This window comes from Microtus oregoni, unplaced genomic scaffold, assembly GCF_018167655.1.
Source record: "Microtus oregoni isolate MIOR12 unplaced genomic scaffold, Mior012 000007F_ref0000211, whole genome shotgun sequence".
Lineage (NCBI taxonomy): Eukaryota > Metazoa > Chordata > Mammalia > Rodentia > Cricetidae > Microtus > Microtus oregoni.
Genome location: NW_024543066.1, coordinates 21477697 through 21499840, shown reverse-complemented (window position 1 = coordinate 21499840; position 22144 = coordinate 21477697). Strand labels below are relative to the sequence as shown.

Here is a 22144-nt window from a genome sequence, read left to right as displayed (position 1 = left end):
ATAGCACTAAAAAAATTCTATCGGTTCATTTGGTTTGAGCCATTTTTATTAGAAGGAATCTTGCTTCAACATGGCTTTTCAAACTTCTTTATTTCAAATACACATGGACAGTTATAGCACAGAGACAGTTATGGAAGGCACAGTCAACAGGACATTGGGTTTCAATTATAGCAGCGAACTTGAAAATAAATAATCTGCCTTTAAAAATCCAACAGGTACCTCAAATATTACTGCATCTATTAACTGTTCAACCCATGAAGACACTGAGCAAAAGTATGTACAATACATTTAAGGAGGAGAAGGGGGAAAAAAAACCTGGTAGAGCCAAGCAGAGAGATTCCCTGGGCTGCTCTGAGAAACATCCCCCAATGCAAAGACAGCTTTTCTGGAAGAGGTGCTCCAGGTGAGCAGTTTTCCCTCCACCTGGGGAAACATGACTGAGACCTCTACACTGGGAAGACTCTGCTGGCAGCACTCCGGACAGTACTCTCCCAGCAGCCCTTTGTATGGCTCAGGCATTGCATGTTCAGGAAGTTTTCACCAAGCTAGAGCAAACACAGCAGAATGCTAAGCAAGCTAAAGGAACCCCATGCTTTCATTCTGGGACCAAGAGCTAATTACCAGTTCAGCTGCACTAGGAGCAGCTGTCTCCACAACGAACAAGCTTGTTCAGAGCAGTTGACCCGGCTGTACATATTCTACCATGCTTCCCCCTCCCTCGAACTCAGGTTACTGATACTCTACACTCAGGGTCACATGCTGTTTGTTCTTGCAGGAGCCCTTTAGGTAGTGCAAAAACTGGGAAAGGGAGCATTTCAGAAACAAGACTCCATTTAGCTAGTGATGGTACAGGGGTATGGGTACCAAAATCCTTGGTTTTTGTTTGTCTTTTTAAAAGACTGCTCATCTTTTTAGCATTGAATGTTCACATGCATTAAATTGAGCATATTTAGCATAGCATATATCTGTTAAGATTAATCATTTAAATCCTCATAACTATCAAAGTTTAGATTTTACAAGCTATACATGTTGCTACATAGCTTGAGAATGCCCTTTTCTACAAAAGGACGGAGCTAAGACTTAAGATCCCTTACCATATGAAGATGATGACAGCACAGGGCTGTGAGACCTGACAGTGCTTTAACCTCTAAACTCCTTTCCTTCAGTTCTGTTGGTTTCCTCCAAGGCTATAGCAGTATGGTAAAATAAATAAAAAGCACAAGTGAGTGCACCAAAATAAAAATACACTTCGTTAGCAATTAATGCCTTGGAATCAGAGGGATTTTGGAAAGCATCTAAATAGAAAACCTTGGTACATACAGGACTTGTGCTGTGCTAGCTATTGAACTAAATGGCTTTAAAGAATTACACTTATAGCCTAAGCGCTAGCAGGTATGTTCAGCCTGTGGCCCAGATCTCAATGAATGGCACAGTACAGAACTGTAAACTTAAAGCTGTTTAACATTTTTTGTTTGTGTAACTGAACTGTGTGGCTCTCGAGTGTGTCCTCTGGAGATGACAGTGCCATGCTGCAGTGTCAGAAGGGCGGACATGCCTGTGAGTCAACAGTAAGGCAGGATGTTTTCCTCTCTTCCATCTGATGCAAAATATCGCGGTTCATCATTCTTTCAAGTACATCGCAGGCCCTTAAATCGGTGTAATCTAGCCTCATCGACCCCACACCTACAGTCTAATCCTAGCAGCTGTTTTACAGAACACAGATACCAAACTCTACCTTGTGGTGGAGATGGCGGTCTTTGGCACGGAACATTCTAGCTGAGACCCAGGAATGAGTTTATTCTGGATGTCGATCAAAACAAAAATGTCAACAAGCTGGGCATGGTGACTCACATCAGCACTGGCGAGGCAGCACTGGGAGGAGAGAAGTTCAAGATCACCCTGGGGTGCAAGGTGAGACCCTGTCCTTAAATAAAAAGAATTCAGGCAGTGGTGGTGCACACCTTTAAACTCGGGAAGCAGAGGCAGGAGGATCTCTTGAGTTCAAGGCCAGCCTGGTCTACAAGAGCTAGTTGCAGGACAGGCTCCAAAACTATAAGAGAAACCCTGGTCTCGAAAAAAATAGAAATAAATAAATAAAAAGTAACCTGCAAGCAATCAAATATGAAGGTGTCTCAGAACTGTCTTTTTCTGTCGCTTGTTACACACCCCACATCTGCCCACTTACAGCACCACCCATGTACTACCTCACCGCTCCGCAGCTCAGAAGTCTGCCGTACCCGAGCTGTCTGTGTAGCGCCCCCCTTGCAAAGCTGCGGTGAAGGCGCTTTCCAGGCTGGCCTCCCGCCTGACGACGTCCATCTTCCAAGCCTAGGTGCATGTGGGGGTGACGCTGTCTTGGGGCACAAGGACTGCAGCTCCAGCTTCCTCAGCTGGTCATTGAGGCAGCGATGGTGTTTCAGAGTTCTGTTGCTGCTTTTGTCTCTCCTTTCTACCAGCCTGACATGGCTCACAAGATTGCACTGGTCACCCACAGATAGTCTCCCTCCAGGTAAGTAACGAGACATGACCCTGGATCATGGTCACAGTTCTCACCACATTGAGAAGGAGGATGTCACAGGAGGGTGCATTCTTAGAATCCTGCATACCACAGATACACACTATTAACTGGGATAACCTGAACACACTCCTTCCACACAGCCAAGCTTTTCACTGAGGGCAGTACTGTTGAGAACTTTGTCATTCTGAAAGACTAAAGCAGAACTCCAGTCTGCTGCTTTCCTGACAGCTTTTTGAAACAAGCACACCTGATCTTTTACATGAAACCAACGATTTCAAAAACCACAGAGAACCTTTCTTCAAACACACCCTACTGGATGCACACACATGTACACATCTAGCCTACCCATCCTGCATTCACTCTTTCTCACACTTTTTAACCAAACATACCACTTGAGGGCACTGATACAATGCATGCTGGGAAGAATGCTGACAGTCGCAGACAGCCAGGCCATCTTGGCCTTCTCACCAAAATACACACCTTTACCTGCACTATGATGAACCCACAGGTCTGCTGTCAATCACAGCAGCAGGATGTGCTTCTTTCTAGAATGTTTGTATTTACACTTGACACTCCTACAGTGATGACAATGTCCCATATGTTTCAGATCCAATATGGAGGCTGCTAGTCACATGTGCCCACCAAGCTTGTGGGCACAGAACTCGACTTTCCATCTTAACAGCTGCCGTGTGCTCTGGCTTCTGTAGAGGCCAGGGCTACTCTAGAATCTAGCTTACATGAACTACACACCAGATGCCAACCACGGCCTATTCTGTAGATATGATTCATATTGCATTTGGCACTTTTTCCATTCACTGTTCAGGGGAAACTGGGTTGATGGCCTCTGAGGTGTAATGTGTACACCTTGCAGTTCTAGGCACTCTGGCTTCCCTCTCACCAGCTTCCAGGGCTCCCACTAACACTTCTCGCTTGGGGAAAGCACATCAGCTTCGATTGTCTAGGGCTGGCTGTCCTGGGAAGAAAGGAGGGTCCAGGAAGCACCTGCTATGGTGGAAGACGGGAGGAGAGCTGGCCTCCAGAGCATGGAGTGTGCCAGAGAACACACACCACAAACAAAAACTAGACACTGAGGTGTGTGTGTGTGCCCATGCATGGCAAGGATGGCAGGCAAACACAGCTAAGAGAAAAATGATTCACCCAGATGCCAATAGAGCCTGCCAAGGCGCATGTTCTAGGCACTGGGAACAAGCTCGCAGGGAAAAAGGAGAGAGTCCCTGGATGAAGGAAAAGACTTGGCTGTTGGTCCCTAGGTAACAGGAGCCATGAGGGGCTTGAACGAGAGGGTGTGCACAAAGACCCCTGCAGCGGCCATTCAAATGGTGGCAGGTGTTGTGTTTGTCTCCTACTAGATTATCAAAGTACAGCCTCCCTTAAAGTCACGACCATTGAGAAACCAGAGCCCTAAGGGGCCCCTGCACCCGTCTGCATGGTCTCACCATCTGTGTGAACATAGTGCTCAAATTTTAAAATGAAAAGGGGCCTCTATTCAAAAGATTTGCTTGTGTCTTAGGAAACAGGCTTAGGAAACCAGAAAAGAAAATAAAAAGTTGAAGGAAATGAGGAAATTTACAAAATCCCAAGAAAAACTTCAGCTGGGCCTTGACATACAGCACAGTAGTACTTACCTACATGTTCCTAGCCAGAACACGGCATGCAAAATAGCTGCTTAGCGCTGTGTGTCCCATACACTAGGCAACTAAGGAAGCTCCAGGCTGGAGGCCACCAGCTAGGACCTCCCAGAGCTCCAGACCTTTACCAGTCGCTGGACATCTGCAACCCCTGAATCGCCGGCGCAGACTGGCAACAGCTGCTTAGCCTTCCTAACTAAAGCACGTCCGCAAACTAGTCTACGTGGGACTGCAAGGGCAGGAGGCATAAGCACTCAGTGGACACAGCGTTTACTTCTAAGTTCATGGTACAGCAGATCCAATCACTCTGTGGAAACACACAAGTGCTACAATGACTTTTCACCAGAGCCCCCCAGTACAGTTCCGGTTTGTAAATTGTACCCATTAGGATTCACATAACAACATCACCTAGAAAACATGATCTGAACTCCAAACCTAACACGGGTATCAAAGGACCAGTGAGGAAAGGGACGATGTGTCAAACTAGTGATTAAAGACAGATTAGAAAGAAGAGTCTCATCACCCACGCCAGGGGAGACCTGAAAGACTCTGTGGAGACTTGGACAGGAGCCTCCCATCTGGACACTGGAGATACCACACTGGTTTGCTGTGGCTACACACCATACACAGTACAGGAAAATAACCCTTCAAGAGGACACTGGTATTTTAAAATCTTGGCTTTAAAGAATGACAAATGCCTCTGAAAATATTTTGTTCAGAATTGCTGCGATTATAAAAGTACTTCAAGTTAAGAAACCCATCTGGAACCAGTCTGGAATGGCAGTGCACTGGAAAAAATGGTATTGAACTGTGATGTCTGCATCTCCAAAGAAAAATATAGAAAGAACTTAAAAAAGCCAGGGAACTGCTTCTTCAAAAAAAGGTATTGATTCAAAAATTTACTGCACAAAAATATGTACTTCTTAAGTTTCAAATAAATTAACTCCATAACATCTTTATGTATATTTATATATTTATATATATATATATAATCCCTGATCGTCTATAAAAGAGGGTCTATAATAGTAAAATAATCAACTTCAAAAGTACCCCCTCCACAAAATGTATTTAACATTAGTTTTCTCAAATTTTAAGGAATGTAACAATATGTACAACTCTTATGTATTAGTATAATACCAAAATAGCCCCAGTCGCATCAACAGGCTGTCAGAATTGTAAAACGCTTGTGTCAAGTTCAAAGTGGAGGACAGCTTAGTTTCAAATGAATGCAGTTATCCATGGGAAGAGCCCCTGTCTGAGTGGAAATGACAATCATCTACAGTAGGCTTCACGAGAGGTAGTGTTCGAGTCCAAACAGAAAAGGACGTGCTAACTATCTTTAATCGACAGAGTCACAGGAAAGGATGTGTTGGTTTCTTAGAAGATCAATTGGCGACTTTTTTAATATGAATCTGAAACAAAATAATGAAAGACTTGAAAAAGCAGTTAATTCGCAATTCCCAGAAGGCTTCAAAATGCAATAAAAAAAAATGCAGTAGCTAAGTGGCTTCACAGACTGCATATATTCTTACCTCATTAAGAATGGCCCAAACAGCAGAATTGTGAATAACTGAGAGTCGAAAGGCTGAAATAGGATTTAGACTAGGGTCCACGATTCCCTCTGCAACGCCATACTCAAATTTTCCTTCAAAACAGAAAGTAATTGGTTTTTGTTTTTTTGTTTTTTGTTTTTGGAGACAGGGTTTCTCTGTGGTTTTGGACCTGTCCTGGAACTAGCTCTTGTAGACCAGGCTGGTCTCGAACTCACAGAGACCCGCCTGCCTCTGCCTCCGAGTGCTGGGATTAAAGGCGTGCGCCACCACCGCCCAGCCCAGAAAGTAATTGTTAAAGACTTATTGGAGAGTCGGACATGAGCATAAAGCACAACCAAAGGCAAAATATTTCTAGACATCTGTAGACAGGAAATAAATGAGTTAAACCCATTGGTCTGCTATTATTCAGCTTTCAAAGTCCCATGAACTGATGTACTCTTGAAAACCTTAGAGGCAACCTATGTTAGCAGGGGCACACTTCTTTCTGCCCACTGTAAACAAGTAAGCATGGTGAAGACATATATGTCTTTACATCAACAGTATATAACCTACAGGATGTCAGCAAGTTGACACTCTACTCAAACCTTTTCTGACCAAATCCATTTCGTAACAGCAATCAGTTGCTGCCCGAAGGTCAAGTTGGTCATAAAGAGCTCCACCATTTCAGGTATTCAGGGGCTGGACTAGGGCAGGGGCTCTGTCCATGTATATCTTCCCAAGACTCCACTGAGAAGAAACTTAAATGTGTTGCCTGCTCTATACAATTCCCATACACAACTCCATTGAAATTTTATTGGAAAGCCCATGACTGCCTTGCCTGCTGACATATCATAACGCTGTCTCCACTCTGTTCTGTCTTGGCTTTGCACTCATCAAGATGTGAACCCAATGTATCTGGTCACAGTTAAAATCCTGGACTACATACACCGGAAGGGACTTCAGAGGTCCCTGGTCATGGCCCTATTCCTTCCACACACTGGTCTGTGGTCCTTTCCCAGGTTCTCTTTCTCTACCAACGGCTCTTTCTTCTGCTCTTTACACTGAAATAAAACTAGCATCTCTTTCCTATGACCACAGCACTCTTCATACCCACCCCAAACCACACCCAGCAGGGGTCCAATGATTGCCTGTGGCCTAGCTGCTCCTTCCAGCCATGTTTTTGGAATTAAGTAGCAACAAGTCTGATAAAATTCAGTTCTGGCTACGGACAGGCTATTTTCTTGGTTTTCCCAATTAGACACCTAGCTGAACCCTGATTCTAGCTACTCTCCCTAACAGCCTCCAAGGCTTCCCCAGCTGCTGCTGTCAGTCAGCCAGCATCACAACACAGAGGGCGCACCCTGAAAAGAGGACAGAAAGAGGCAGGGAAGGTGGACTCATTGTCACTGAGATACAGCACCACACAGGTGACAGAGAAAGCCAACAAGCCAGGGAGCCCACCCGGGATTGGAAACTGTCAGGTCTACGGAATGGAAGGAACAATCTGAGCACACTGGTGATGTCTGTAACTGCCAAGCAGCTGAATGTCGGACAAGAATTTGAAATGACTTTCGGAGTCAGTCCAGGAAACAAGGGGCGTGTTACTAAGGAGACATTACCTATTCTGAAATAGCCATCTTCTAATCGTTTATCTTTGGTTTCTTTGCTGATTTCCAAATTGTCGCTCTAAAATAAAATAAAAGCAGCAATTATGGGTAATTAGGCTCCTTTAAAACGAATTTAACTTTGTATATAAAAGTTGCATTTGTGGCAGAGTTATGAAAGAAAATGGCATCTCAAAATTGAAAATTCTCAAAACCTGTTAGTAAAACTTTAACCTCTCTCCCAGCCTGCAAATACACCAATGGTTAGAGAACGAAGACTGCATGCTGACTTGAATAAAATGTAGGCATTTCTTACAGACCAGTGAATTAACCATGCCCCATCAGGCACTCAGATATTCAGCCGGCATCATGGAGCTCAAAATATACAAAGTAAACAACTGTGGTAAAATATGGACCCTTTTCCTAATACAAACAACTGTATTATTTTTCCAGTAGAAAGCAAAATGAAGAGTATTGATGAAACAAATGGGTACATTAATATCAGGTATTCAACATTTTTAAAAAACGTAGTAATACCACCCATCATTGAAGTCCTACATCTCACGAGAATTTTTGTTAGCCTCATAACTAAGAACAACCTCTCTGTATCCATTGTGACAACTGGCTTTGTCAACCTGACACAACGGGAGATCAGCGGGAAGAAAGCCTCAGTGAGGGGCTGTCTACGTTAGTCTGACCTGTGAGCATATCTATAGGAAGTTATCTTAATTGATCTGGGAAGACCCAGGCCACTGGGGGCAGAACCATTCCCTAGGCAGAGGTCCCTGAGCCATGTAAGAGAGGAGAAACTGAGCTGAGCACAAACAAACATACATGAGAGCATGCAGGCATTCACATCTCTCTGCTCTTGACTGTGGAGTTGATGTAACTTGGTATTTAAAATTCCTGCCTGACTTCCCCACAATGACGACCTATAATCTGGAATTGTAAGCTAAAATTAGCCTCTCTCTTCCCTAAATTGCTTTCTGTTAGGGCATTTTTAGCACAGTAACAAAAATGAAACTAGAACATCAGGAGTAGCAGCAGCCATACCTTAAGAGGCAGAACCTCCACGGTTGTGTTGAGTAGGATGTCTCCTGGGTGTTCTTGATTGCCACTGTGGAACAAATAACTGGAAACACATACCAAAGAATGAAAACATGACTTAGACTTCGGTGTACAAGACTCAAGAACACATCCTCACCCCAGAGTGAGCTCTTGGATGGCACAGGATAACCTCACCAGAACCTGCAACCACCTAGCTGACTCAAAAATACTGGGAAACTTAAGATTAAAGGACGTAGCCCCAAGCAGTGTTATCCCTGCCAGAAGCCCCCATGCTTGCTGTTTAACATTCAATAAACACAACGCAACCACAGCCTGACCTGTTTGCAACACTTTCCACACAAATACAACACTTTATTACAGTGCAGCATACTCAGCTGTATGAAGTTAATTTATAACCAAAACTTTTGTAACTCACCACCCCTTTCCCAGCCTACTGTGCACCAAGCACACACAACGAAGCACATTCCAAGCAGAAGTTCGGGATTCTAAGACAAAACAGAATTCCACTGTCACTGACCTTTCTACATTGACTGGTTTGTCGAATTTAAACAAGATGTAGTCTCCAGCTGTGGGGGTGATGGCCCAGAAGAAGTCCTCGCCCATGTAGGTCTTCTCCAGTGTATGTCCTTGGTACACCTTCATGGAAGTGGAGACCTCTGCGGGTGGGTTCACATGGATCTTGAGAAGCAATGGTTTCATGTAATCTTTATCCTAGGAGGACATGTGTGTGTCGTTATGTAACACATAGCTCATCTGCACACTAAATAGCAACCTGTATAGCTAGGAAAGGCTATGTTAAATCACCAACCGTGAGTTTCTGAATTTTCCCGGACAGTGAGGAATGCAGACCCACGTGCTGGAAGAGGGACGGTCGGAAGCGGATTCGTAGATTTGCCTTCTGTCTGTCACAATGTTTCTAGACATTTAAAAGAATCTGGTTTTATTATTCAATAATAAAGTGCAAGTCAGACCCTGAAGAGTCCTGTGAGCTGGCATATGGCATCACTGCTATTTAACATGTTCAGGTGTACTGGGGGTCTGAAAGTGTCTCAAAAGAATTTAAGGGGAAAAAATAAAAGACAGTAGGCAGAACAGAAAGAAAACAGCACACCCTTCACAAGTCAGTCTGCTGTCTATCGATAGCCAATGCTAACAGGCTAGCAAGCCTCGAGACCCCACCAGTGTTTCTCAGCCATACACAGTGGAGTCAATGCTTAGAAACAGGGAGGTTGAGGGGTTTTCTAGTACTAAAAGGTGCGTTATATATGCACACACATACACTGCCATGAATGAAGACTGAAACCTCATGAACACTGTTTAAAGCACTCTATCATTGTACCCCCCACACACCACCTTTCTAACACTGGAACTTAGAATTGGCTTCAGAATGAAGCCAAGCAGCCTTATTTAACTTGTAACCAACATTTACTTCACTCAAAGTTACTTTCATAAAGGAAACAAAGAAGAAACTTCCAGGCACTCATGCAGCTGAGGTAGGAGGATCTTCAACCTGCTGCTACATAGTGAGATTCTATCTCAAAAAGAAAAGAAAAAGTCTCCCCTGGACCGCATGGAAAAATGAACTCACGGCATCTTTTTCGGGGTTGCAGACTTTCACCCAGAGAATGTGGTCCAAGAGCCAGTCAATGGGTTTCTCCTTATAAAACATAAAGATGAACTCCACAATCAGAGTAAGATCTGGCGCTTGAAACATTTTTCCTGAAAAGACATTCCCAGTCAACAGCTGTCACAAAGAACCAATCCTCGAGATGCCTGCAGAAGTGACTTCTATGCACTAAATACATTGGGGTTTTCCTCTCATCATTAAGAACAGTATCACTTTAGCTAAAATTTCTCTGGACTTGTCACCTGGGTAGAAACAGGAAGTCACTGACTCCCACTGTTAACAACAATTTAACACACAATGTTGCTAAAGGGTTCATAATCTGATGTCAGATTATTTTTTTTTCCTATCTTAGTAAGACTGTTCCAATAAATAATAGAATTTGAGAGATTTACGTTTTAAAAAGTATGCAGGCCTGGGGATACAGCTCAGGGATAGAGCACTTGCCTAGCAGCATGTGGCTATTTTAGGGACACTATTCCCCAAAGGCATTAAAATAAGCCCCCCCAAACAGTTCATGAAAGAAAGAAGTGAACAAGGGCTGCATGTTACAGTCCCCCTAAGAACCTGGCAGTGCCATACTTTGGGGATGAACCCCAGTCGTAAGCACAAAGGAAATGAAAGTGACAGAGAAGTCATACACGCTCCCAGCACCATGGCGGTCTCTGTGCAGCTCTCGGGAGGACATGCTACCCCACAGACTCGGAGTCTACATGAGTTTATGTGCATCTTTTTGCATAAGGAGATTTACCTAAGTTTAATTTTCTCAACACCAATCAATTTCTCTGGGAAAAAAAGAATAACATTTTTTGGTTAAAAAAAAAAAAAAGCAACTGGCTTAAGATTCTGAGACTCGGCTGTTTTATAATGAAGATAAATCAAACACTTTTCTTACCAATGAAGCCAAGCTGAGAAAACTCTAGAATCATCCATTCTTCAGAAGAGAGTTGAAGTGCAAAATTTTTTATGGTATTAAAATAGTTTTGTTTCACAATAATATCATCTTCAAGCTAGAAAAAAAATTGAAAAATCATATTCAATAAGACAAAAAGCAAAAAGAGGATAAACAGGCATTATTACAGAAAAACCCAACATACTCTCATGAAAATCAAGAAGACTGTGTTTAAAGCCAATTAAAATATAAAAACGGGTGTTATGAAAACAAGAAATATACTCTGTGGGTCAATTTCCCGGGTCAGAGGTCAAAGAGAAGCCAGTGCCTTGCTCACCCACCTTCTACCTGGGTACCTGAGAGGACCAACATGAAGACTGGGTATGCATCCAATCTGATGCCTTCTGTATTCTGTCTGAATCAGACTCCTATGTACACCACACACACACACACACACACACACACACACACACACACACACACACACACTCGCGCTCTCTCTCTCCTCCCCTCCCCCCCTGAATAGAACCAGAGCTTAGCTCAAGCTAGGCAAGGACTCGATCCCTGAGCCACATCCCTAGAAAGCCCCTTCATATTTCTATGTGTATGTAAGTATCTCTGACCTCGTTTAAGGGCATCACATGTGTGCAGGAGCCTGTGGAAGTGAGAAAGGACACTGGATCCCCTGGAACTGGAGTAATAGGTAGATATGAGACACTATGTGGGGTGTGATACAGTGAGAAGGATAAGACGTGACCAGAAGCACCTGGCAGCGTTCCTGAAGGTGATCTTCACACTCCAAGTCACTTGCAACACCCCCTCCTTTTTTTTTTTTTTTAAGTATCAAAGGAATTTTAAGCACAGATCAGAGACACACTGCCAAGAAGGGCAGTGAGCCACATGAATGAAGATACTGAAGGACTCCAGTCACTATCTGGGGCTGCCTTTATGGGGTTCAAGAGAAAGAGAAATCTGATTGCTAAAGGGGATAGCAAGGGTAATTCCCCGTTTTGATTGACAGATTAAGGCAGACAGTCATTTCTCTACTGTGCATGTCCTGTCTCAGAATGTGTCTGATTTAATCATCTACATGCCCAATTATGCACAGGCGATAGTAAAGAGGGGACTCTCCCTACAAGTTTACTTAGGGACACGGTTTTGCCTTGCTGCTGCAGATGCACCCCAAACCAGTTCAGGCCAGACCGGCCTTTCTATCTGGAGTATGAATGAACAAAATCTGTTGAAGAAGAGAAGAAACTTACTACATCGTTCCTAGTGGATGTGTATACACAGCTCAAGCAGGTTGGGCCCCTAGGGTGCTAACAGGTTTCTGGGTGCAGCTGTCTCAGGCTGTTAAGTACATTACTACTAGAAGAGGAGTGTATGTACAGCCCAAACCAAGCAGAGTTCCAGGTCACCGAACTATTCCCCACGCTTGCCTGCATCATTAATGGGATATACAAAGTGATTTGGAAACACTGAGACAGGAAATGTTCACAAAAATATGACGCTTGAGTGGAAATCTGAAGGTTCAATGTCGTACTGAGTGAGGCATCGGAGCTCTGAGTCACCCATGATAAGAACCCTGGCATAATTTAATGTTGGGCAGTATGGCCCTTCGAGACATGGTATAACATTGCCACTCTAAACTTCATCCCAAGTCCAGGCACAACCCCCAGGATGGTTGGTATTTCCTTTTTCTCTTTAAGCATAAGCAAGCCCTTGATGATACAACTGACCTCATTCTACGCTTTTCTTTATAAGTATCTTATATTTTTCCAATGCTGGGAACGGAACACAGGGGCATGCACACTGGCCAGTATTCTCCCGCTGGGTTGCCTCCCACCCACAGACACCCTTTAGAAGCTGTGGATATGAAACTCCCATGTTTGCAACCACGAAGCCACAGCCCTAGGAAAGTGTGAGATGAAGTCCTTTGATTCTCCCCCTCCCACCATCCTCAGCTCTGTTTTCCTGGGATTTCCCTAGGTGACTCCTTTTGCTTTACAAACATTTCAAGCCAGCATACTCTGTGGGCTTCTGAAGCTAGTGCGTTTCCCCTACTAATACTCTGTAGACAGATGACAATGAGCTCCTTGACAGGATTCTCGTGCTGCCCAACTCTGAAGAGCAGAATATAAAGCAACTCTATTTCCTGAGGAACAAGTTTTGGGGAAATATACCACTTTTAGAAAAACTCATCAACCTTTGTAGAGCTGAAGATTTAGGTACAGCCCAAATAATCAACAATAAGGTAATGATATAAGAACAATATTATTCCAAGAAAAGACTAAAAGCAACACCAATTTCCATTTACCAGTATTTAAGGCTTTTGATATTATGTTGGGACAAAAGAAAAAAAAAACCGGTCATGAGGCAATGTGTTTGTTGACCTTGTTAGAGATTTCAGACATCAAGAAGATAATGAATAGCAAACTCCAGACCCCCTTCACCCACAGAAATATGGCTTTAAAATCAGAGCATTCAATAGCTAAAGCCACTTTTCTGGGCATGGTTCTCCAACTCCTGACTTCTCCATTAGCAGAGAAATTAGTTATAAATCCCTGGAGCCTCTGCCCTTCTAGCATGCATCCTGATCATGTCATTTCTGTCTTATTTCAATCAAAGTATGGGCGGAACATGGCAGGCACCCAACAGAGGCCAAGAACAAAGGCCAGAGGCTGCATATCATAGATGAGCACTAAGTGATGCCCCAGCTGGACAACACAGCATGCACAATATTCCCTCACACACTCTAAGAGTGGGGCTGTGCACACCAGAGTAGAAACCAGCAAATCACACTTGGGTTACACCCACAAGTCCAGAAAGAGAGGACCCAAGCAGCAGTGATTGTGACAACATGGACAAGACCTGTGTAAGTGCCTCCCAGACATAAAACCTGCATAAAGGGGGAAGGTGGGCATGACACACACACCCATCACCACTAGCTAAGGAGCTATTGGCATTCTCTTGCTGCTGAGAGAGGGAGAGTCGCCTCCTTTAATGATGTGACCCCTGGTAGGTCGACACACACCAGGGCAGGCTCCACACCCAAGACTAGCTGGGCAGCACAAACTGGACTTGGTGAGTTTGAAAAAAAAACTCAGAGGTGGACGGGTGGAAGAGGTAAATGAGAGAGGAAGGGAGCAGTGAGTATGTTCAAAATACAATGCGAGAAACTAAAAGAATCAACAAAAATACTGCTTTTAAAAGAGGCTCTGGGAACTACAGAGATGTATCAGTGGTTTAACACACTTGCCACTCTTCCAGAGGAGCCAGGTTCAGTTCCCAGAACCCACAAGTTGGCTCACAGCCATTTATAACTGCAGTCCAGGGGTCTCAGCTGATAACAGCACTTATGCAGTGCATATACATACATGAATGCAAAACACTCAAATGCATAAAGAAGAAAATAATTATTTTAATTTACAGGGCTCCAGAAGTACAACACCAGACCACAAGAACAAGGTGGGCTGTTGAGGATGGCTGATTTTCAGATACCAAAATCCCAACAGTAACAAAGATGACATTGCAGTGAGGCTACTAAAAACAGAGGCAATGAAATGTGTAAGAGAGTTAAATGAGAACAGCAACAAAGAGACAGAAACTGTGGAGGAGAACCAGCTAGAAACAGGAACTGAAGATACAAAACCTGAATGGGAAACTTCACAGCAGACCCAGACGGGCAGAAGAAAGCGTGAGCAAAGACGGAGTTTTCAATACAAATGGCTTCAAAGAACAAAAAGGAAAAATGACCATGAAGACAGTCCGAGGAACCTGCAGATCCTTGAAGCGAACAGGAACCTTGATCTCTTACAAATCTGGTATAACCCAAAGTACAAAAATCCATGGACATGCAATGTGAGAAGCCGCGGGGGGACTTGGCTGTGGCTCGGTGGAGGCAGTGCTCTTCTAGCTCACACAATGCCTGAGTCTGACCCTCAGCACGTCTAGACCAGGTACAGTGGCGCACTCTACTCCTGTAATCCCAGCACAGCAAGTTCAAGTCAGCCTAGAATGGAGACGTACAATCTTATAGAGGCAACTTGTGTTACCAAAAACAAAGTAGGAAGAAGGAGCAGATATAAAGTCGGTAATTCATATGGCTTGAAATTAAGTGATCTGTTTTAGACAGACTGCTGTAACTATATACAGCATGTTTCAAGTTACTATAATGATAACACAAAGAAAATCAAGAAGGAAATCAAAACACACGACTATAAAAAAAATCAGTGGAAACAAAAGCAAGCAAGGATGTTTCTGCAATGATCAGCAAAACTGGCACAACTTTAGTCTGAGTAACACAGGAAAAGAGAGGACTCCATTAGACACGAGAGAGCATTAAAACTGGTGTCACAGAAGTGCAAGGACTGTGCATGAGGAGGGGCTTCTACAGTGTTAGCTGTGTGCTAATGGATGGATTAACTAGAAGAAATAACGAGTTCCTAGAAAGATACAACTCACTGAGACTGAGCTGCAGACAAATACATTTAAGCATGACACTAACAAGTAAGGGGATCAAAGATGAAAACAAAACAAAAAGCCTTGAAGGGCTGGGCATGTAGCTCGGTTGGTCAAGTGCTTGTCTAGCACGCATGAAACTCTGGGTTTGATCCCCACCACCTGAAACTACCATATGGCAGCATATGGCATAATGCCAACACTTGGGGTGTGCAGGCAGAGGGATTTAGGCACCAGGTCATCCTTGGCTACATGCTAAGCTCAGGGCCAGCCTGGGGTATGTAAGATGCTGTCTAAGACGATGACACCAACAAACTCTTCCTTAACTTCCTCGCAAAGCAAAGTGGAAAGGTCAGGATCAGAGAACTTCACTGAAGTTGCATGAAAGATGCAACTGATTTTTCTCAGACTCGCTCTAAAAACTGACAAGAGAGAATTCCTTCAAATGCAGTCTGTGAGGCCAGCATTCCCAAGATGGAAACCAAAAGATTTCCCTCTGGGAACACAAACAGGCAGGGATTCCCACTAGTCAGCAAAACTCTGGGAATCCCAGCTGAAGCCATCAGACACCCAAGAGTCAAAAGCACCCAAAGCCGGAAGAAAAGAAGCTGCATCTCTGCATTTGCCTTCACACCATGTTGCTTCTTTTGACGCCCACAAAAATGTCTATGTGCACTCCCTCCTAAGACGTGTACTCCCCTGGAACTCATTATGGCCCAGGCTGGCCTCAGATCAGAGATCCTGTTTCCTCCTAATGCTGGGACGATGAGTTTGTGCCACTGTGCTTAGGTCAATTTGTAAATCACGACACTGGGGTCACATCCAAGATGCCACTGCCAACCCTATGTCCTGAAGTTTCCCCATGACATGCCTTATACAAATCCACAAAAAAACTATTACAAATAATAAATGTTTCAGCAAAGCTGCAAGACAAAAAAAAAAAAAATCAACACATCATCATTTCTTCCCACTAACAACAACCAATAACCCCAGCCCAACTGTATTTTAATCTCATTCTGTAGACTGCCAAAAAGGCTAAAACACTCAGGAATAGCATAAGGAAGTAAAAGACTTATCCCAGGCAGACTATCAAAGAAAACAAGGTGTTGCACGCTTGCAGCCCCAGCACTCAAAGGCAGAAGCAGGAAAACCCCAAGTTTGAGGCCAACTTGCGGTGCAATCAGAACTACCCTGAGTTTAAGCCCCAACACCCATGACAAAAAGCCAGTCGTGGCAGTGCCCGCCTGAAATCCCAGCACTGAGCAGGCAGCTAAGACTAACTCTGGGGCTTGCTAGTCAGCCAGTTTAGCTTTAGTGCTAAGTTTCCAGGTTCAGTGAGAGGTTCAACCTCAAAAAAAAAAATGGTAAAGATTACCTGGGGAAGAGCCCCAGTATTGACCTCTAGCCCCTACAAGTAAACACACACATGTACCCCACACACATACACATTCACACATACAAGAAACTTCCAGAAATGAACAGATGCTTTCTAATACCTTCCCGACTTTCAGACCCACGTGAAAATTCTGACATAGACCTCTGAACCCAAACTTAGTTAAACTATATGTAAAATGTGTTCATAGAATGTGGTCATCTTTACAAAATAAATATGAAACAAAAACTTTTCTGACTTTTACATTTCAAATCTTTTATAAGCTAAGTGTATTTCTTTTTATATTTTAGTAAATCTATTGAAGAAGAAGAGGAAGAGGAGAAGGAGAAGTCAAAACCACCAAATAAAAAGACAGAGGAAGGTCTGTGCTACGTCTCTAACACTTCTTTAACTCGTGAGAAGCGCTATGTATCTTCAACAAACACTTCTTTAACTTGTGAGAAGGACGTGCTGTGATGCCCACACGCCTTTAATCCCAGCACCAAGGAAGCAGAGGCAGGTGGATCTCTGTGAGTTCAGGACCAATCTGGTCTACATAGCAAATTCCAGGCCCAATCTCAAACAACACAAAAGAAACAACAGCAAAAATACCTGTAAAGAGCCCAGCTCTTACCTGAATGTAATAGATGCCCTTCTCCTGAGCATACATCATTAGAAAGCAATAATCCAGGTTTTGCTTGGTTCTCCATCTGAAACAGTTTCAGATTAAGTGAGGAATCAGACTCAAAGTTAGCAAACTCAGACTATGTGTGAACACACACAGACAAACCCCACACAGCCGAGAGACAGTCAAAGGGTGGCTTCCTCCAATGAAGCCTTGCTCACCATATACTCCTAAGACAACACTAACCCTCCAGCTACCCCGCGCACAGAAGGCTCTCCAGTGAGGAGAATCTGGGAATCACTGTAGACCCTACATTTCCTTCTAGAGACAGATCAGCATAAAAGATGCTAAAATACCCACCAGTGAGCACATTACTAGACACGGAACTCATGGTTCCGTGCGTGCTTGGTTAATGCTCTACTTTTGAGCTACAATCCAGCATTTTCCAGACTGCCTTATCCACAAACCTTTGCTTCAGTAATATCTTACTGTCTCCTTGAATTAGTGCTTGGCAAAGTCTACTTTAGGAAATAGATATGAGGCTATGTCTGGAGCTGTGAAGTGAATATGGCCAGAGATAGATAATGCATATTAAATGCAAACAGAAACTAATCCTATGTATTAATGTCTGTAAAACACACTTAGGTCTAGAATAGTAATCTTTTAGGTGAATTCCTAGTGGCTAACAGAAACACACTAATTAATGCTGAGCACAATGAACAGTCACCCCAAGCTCAGTTCAGCTAAGCAAAGTGCTTAGACTCTCTGTCCTGCTGAACAAGATGGCCTAGGATATCTCGCCATGACTGCCTGACATCTAAACAAGGAAGAGCCTGCTCACCTTACTCTTTCCTTGGAGTCTCCAAACGTCTCCTTCAGGTTTGTCAAGTCAGGGTAATAGCTTTCAGGAGGGGAGATTATTTCCAGCAGGCCAGAACTAAGTTCTTTAGAAAATCTACCAAGAGAAAGGTTAGCTGTATTATTTTAGCTCTGTGGGATTTCATTTGTCTTAATGCTCAACTCATTGCATTTAACATGAAACGCATGGCTAAGCAGGAGAGCGGAGTATGAGGAGAAGGATATAGTGTGCTAAATGCGGTCAGCTCACCACTGAGCAGAAAATACAAATTTCTCTGCTGATACAAGTTCTGAGTTTCCTTTTTTTTTTTTTTCAGCCATGCTTTTTAAAGACAGCAAAATGTCAGAGGAGAAACAGTAAACTGCAGCAGAGCGATCCTGGGTAAACTGCAGGAACTGCCGTCTTTTAAGTGATTTGTTTTTTAAATCTAAGTAAATCAAGGTCCCACAGAAAGAGGGGGACCGAAGGAAAAAAGCAAACAAATTGTATGCTGACCCAAAATATATTACTCATGAAAAATCAAAGTTCTTCCATTTTTCTGGGTTAGTAAGATGGTTCAGTCATAAAGGTGTTTGCCCCCTAAGCCTGGGTTCAATCCCAGGGACCCACACAGTAGGAGAGACAACCGCAAAAGTTCCTCTAACTACAGCACGTGGATGCATAGACACACAAATCAATAAGTGTGACTGTTTTCAAATTTAAAGACAAAGTTCTTCAATATTCAGGAAGCTTTATCTGTAGGCTTCAGGCTCTGTATCATTCCAAACCAGGGCTTTTTAACTGACAGCAACTTTATCCCTCCTGGGAACATTCAGTGGGGCCTGGAGGCATTTTCATCGTCACTAGGGGCGATTCTCTGACATCTAAGGGACAGAGCTAAGGATCCTGCTCCACATCCTTGGACCAAGACCCACCTATCAGTGCTGCTGGACTGAGAAGCCCTTTCTGAGGCTCTTGAATCAGTTTTCACTAATTGTGGTTCCTTTCTCGTTCACCTCCTTGTCTCATACTTGCAAATCTTCACCCAATACTCTATAAGGTCGGCCTCTGTGCAAAGCCAGGGGTATGTACTGCACTCATTTTCTAGACTTGGTTTCCCTGCATATTAAGGAGCCTGCAGAGCTGCCCCCGAGATCAATGGGAAGGCCAATCAGTCATTATTCCCTGCTTCTTTAAAGGGACTGTCTATACCAGCTTATTTCTACAGAATGTAGCATTTGAGAATTTGTTTTGTTTTTTCGAGACAGCGTTTCTCTGCAGCTTTGGAGCCTGTCCTGGAACTAGCTCTTGTAGACCAGGCTGTCCTCAAACTCACAGAGATCCGCCTGCCTCTGCCTCCCGAGTGCTGGGATTAAAGGCGTGAGCCACCACCGCCCGGCTACACTTGAGAAAAATTTTAACGCACACAACTTGACCCTGAAGTACACACAATATTTTATTAAATCTCCAGCTTTCATATTTTGATTAACAAGGAGGAATTATTTTAAGTATGGAGTTGGCAAGTAACTCCTGCTTTTAAGTCATTTTTTTAAAGATTTTTATTATTTTTAATTACGTGTGTATGTTGGTGGGGACTTGGGGGTGGGACGGAACTGAAAGTCAGGTCATCTACAAGATGAGCTAACACCTTTAGCCACTGGGCTCTCCAACTTCCTAAGCCTTTCTTGTCGAGTAGAAAATGTGCCCTTTAGGAGTAAAACCAGATAAAATCCACAGAAGAAACCTGTCGGGTCTAACTTTAAAACTGGCAATTGAATACTATAAACATGCCAAGGCCTGAAACTCCCTAAGCTCCGTATCTGTCCCCTGCCCACAGTAAATTGGGGCCCAATCTTGGCAGGACAGAAAAACATGCTTGGATATGATGGCTCAGTTTTAACACCTGTCCTGACAACAAATTTGCCTGGTGAGTAGAAGGTGGGGATTCAAACAGTTCTGTACAACTCTGACTCTCTCTCTCCTCTTCCAAGAGTAAAGACAACTAGCTGGTCGTGTTCCATGCAAATGCTACTCAGTTTTTCCCACAGTGGAGTTAGCAGTTTACCCACCAGACACTGGGGTTTATATGCAGCTACTTAATGAGAATATAAAGGGCTGCTGACATGGGTGAACAGAGAAGTGAATTAGAAAGGAGCCAAAGATAATAGCAATGAAAATATTTCCATTTCTGTGCTTTGGAAAACTTACTCTTTCTCCAGGTTCGCTATAACGCTGTTAACATAATCAAGGTCTGTCTGGGAAAGAGAAAAAAAACATTATCGTTTTTATTTCACTTTACAAAAAAAAAAAGATTTTTATTTTATGTGTGTGTTGGTCTGCAAAGTATGTGTGTGCACCTAGCGTACACATGTACACGTGTGGTGTGTGTGTTGCCCTTGGAGGCCAGAAGAGGGCATCAGATCCCCTGGAACTGGTATTACAAATGTTTGTAAGCCATGGTGTGGGTGCTGGGAACTGAACTCAGGTCCTCAAGAAGAGCAGCCGGTGCTCTTAGCTGCTGAGCCATCTCTCCAGTCCCTTATTTCACTTTTAAAGCCAAACTCAAAGTGGCACAAATGATGAATCACACGCTGAAAATGTCATTTTAACTTTTTAGACACTTGTTCTATGAAACCACACCTGTATATGTCCTTAGCTACAAGCTATTACAGTAAGCAATATTTTCAATCACTGATGCTCAACTTACTAGAACATGAAGCAATTCCTATTTCTCCTGAAAATCCAAACTCTGAAGCAGTGAATGTGCACAGCAGCAGAAGTGGGCTGCTGCAGGCAAAGACTCCAGTGCTCAGAACCATGAAACAAAACTGGGCTCAACGTTTGCCTTGCAGCTACCTGCCTGTTCAGCCTGTGTTGCTCCCCTGAGCTCTCTCTTTTTTATTAAAAAGGAGGGGTGGGGTAGAAGAAACCTTAGAGACTATATTCAATAAACTTATATAATAAAAAGCAGCATGATATTGATACCGAGAACTCAAATCAGGAGGATAATAACCGTAGTTAGAATTGAAGGTCATGTTTCAATTACAAGCAATTAAAAATCCAGGCTGAGGATGTAGCTCGGTGGTAGAGTCTTTGTCTTAAATGAACCAAGCCCTAGGTTTGATCTACAAAAAAAAGAAAAAAACAAAAAACAAAAAAAAAACTGAAAATAAAATATTCTTTTCTTAGTGAGGGTTACTATTGCTGTGATGAAACACCATGACCAAAATCCAACTGGGGAAGAAGGCTTTATTTGGCTTAACACGCCACATCAGAGTCCATCACTGAACATTCCGGCAGGAACCTGGAGGCAGGAGCTGATGCAGAGGCCACTAAGAGGTTCTCTTACTGGCTTGCACACCATGGGCTTGCTCATCCTGCTTCCTTACAGGAGCCAAGACCACCTACCAGGGCTGGTCCCATCCACAGCGGACTAGGCCCGCTCCCATCAATCACTAATTAAGAAAATGCCCTACAGGTTTGCCTACTGACTGATCTTACTGAGACATTTTCCTCAGCTGAGGCTCCATCTGCTCCAGTTCCTCTAGCTTGTGTTAAGTTGACAAAAACTAGCCAACACAATTCTCTATCCATTAAAAATTCAGTGACAAATGTGGTCAACTATTAAGACAAATCAATGGTATATAAAGTCTGACCAACGTTATGAAGGCAGTCATATATTTAACACTTACAAGTAAAAAGAAACAGCTTAACGCTGAAAGTAATAAGAAAATCTCATTAAAAACTAATATGCATTTTTGCCTAATTTAACTTTAATGTTTGTTAATGGAAATTTCAACTTTTATTAAGCTTAACGATTTAAGAACAAAGTATCTGCATAATCCCACATTTTTCAAACCCTTAAGAAAGAGTTTTAGAGATACAGCACAGGACCAGAGACCAAACTGCTCTCCTCCACCTTCGCCAAACCCAAATGTCAACGATCTGTTCTTAAATAATC

General features: G+C 43.3%; 1 protein-coding gene across 2 annotated transcripts in view; it reads right to left on the bottom strand.

Moving 5' to 3' along the window:
• Window positions 1–71: 71 nt before the first annotated feature.
• Window positions 72–22144, bottom strand: part of Mgat4a (alpha-1,3-mannosyl-glycoprotein 4-beta-N-acetylglucosaminyltransferase A) — a 91323-nt gene continuing 69250 nt past the window's right edge. For both annotated transcript variants that reach the window (XM_041656528.1, XM_041656529.1), the window contains exons 6-16: window positions 20392–20438; window positions 18187–18300; window positions 17355–17430; window positions 10891–11005; window positions 9960–10090; window positions 9180–9287; window positions 8889–9082; window positions 8357–8435; window positions 7319–7385; window positions 5700–5812; window positions 72–5579 (exon numbers count right to left, since the gene is read on the bottom strand). In XM_041656528.1, coding sequence (XP_041512462.1) covers window positions 5553–5579; window positions 5700–5812; window positions 7319–7385; window positions 8357–8435; window positions 8889–9082; window positions 9180–9287; window positions 9960–10090; window positions 10891–11005; window positions 17355–17430; window positions 18187–18300; window positions 20392–20438 — 1071 coding nt within the window. In that variant the 3' untranslated portion in view covers window positions 72–5552. The remainder of the gene's footprint in view (window positions 5580–5699; window positions 5813–7318; window positions 7386–8356; window positions 8436–8888; window positions 9083–9179; window positions 9288–9959; window positions 10091–10890; window positions 11006–17354; window positions 17431–18186; window positions 18301–20391; window positions 20439–22144) is intronic.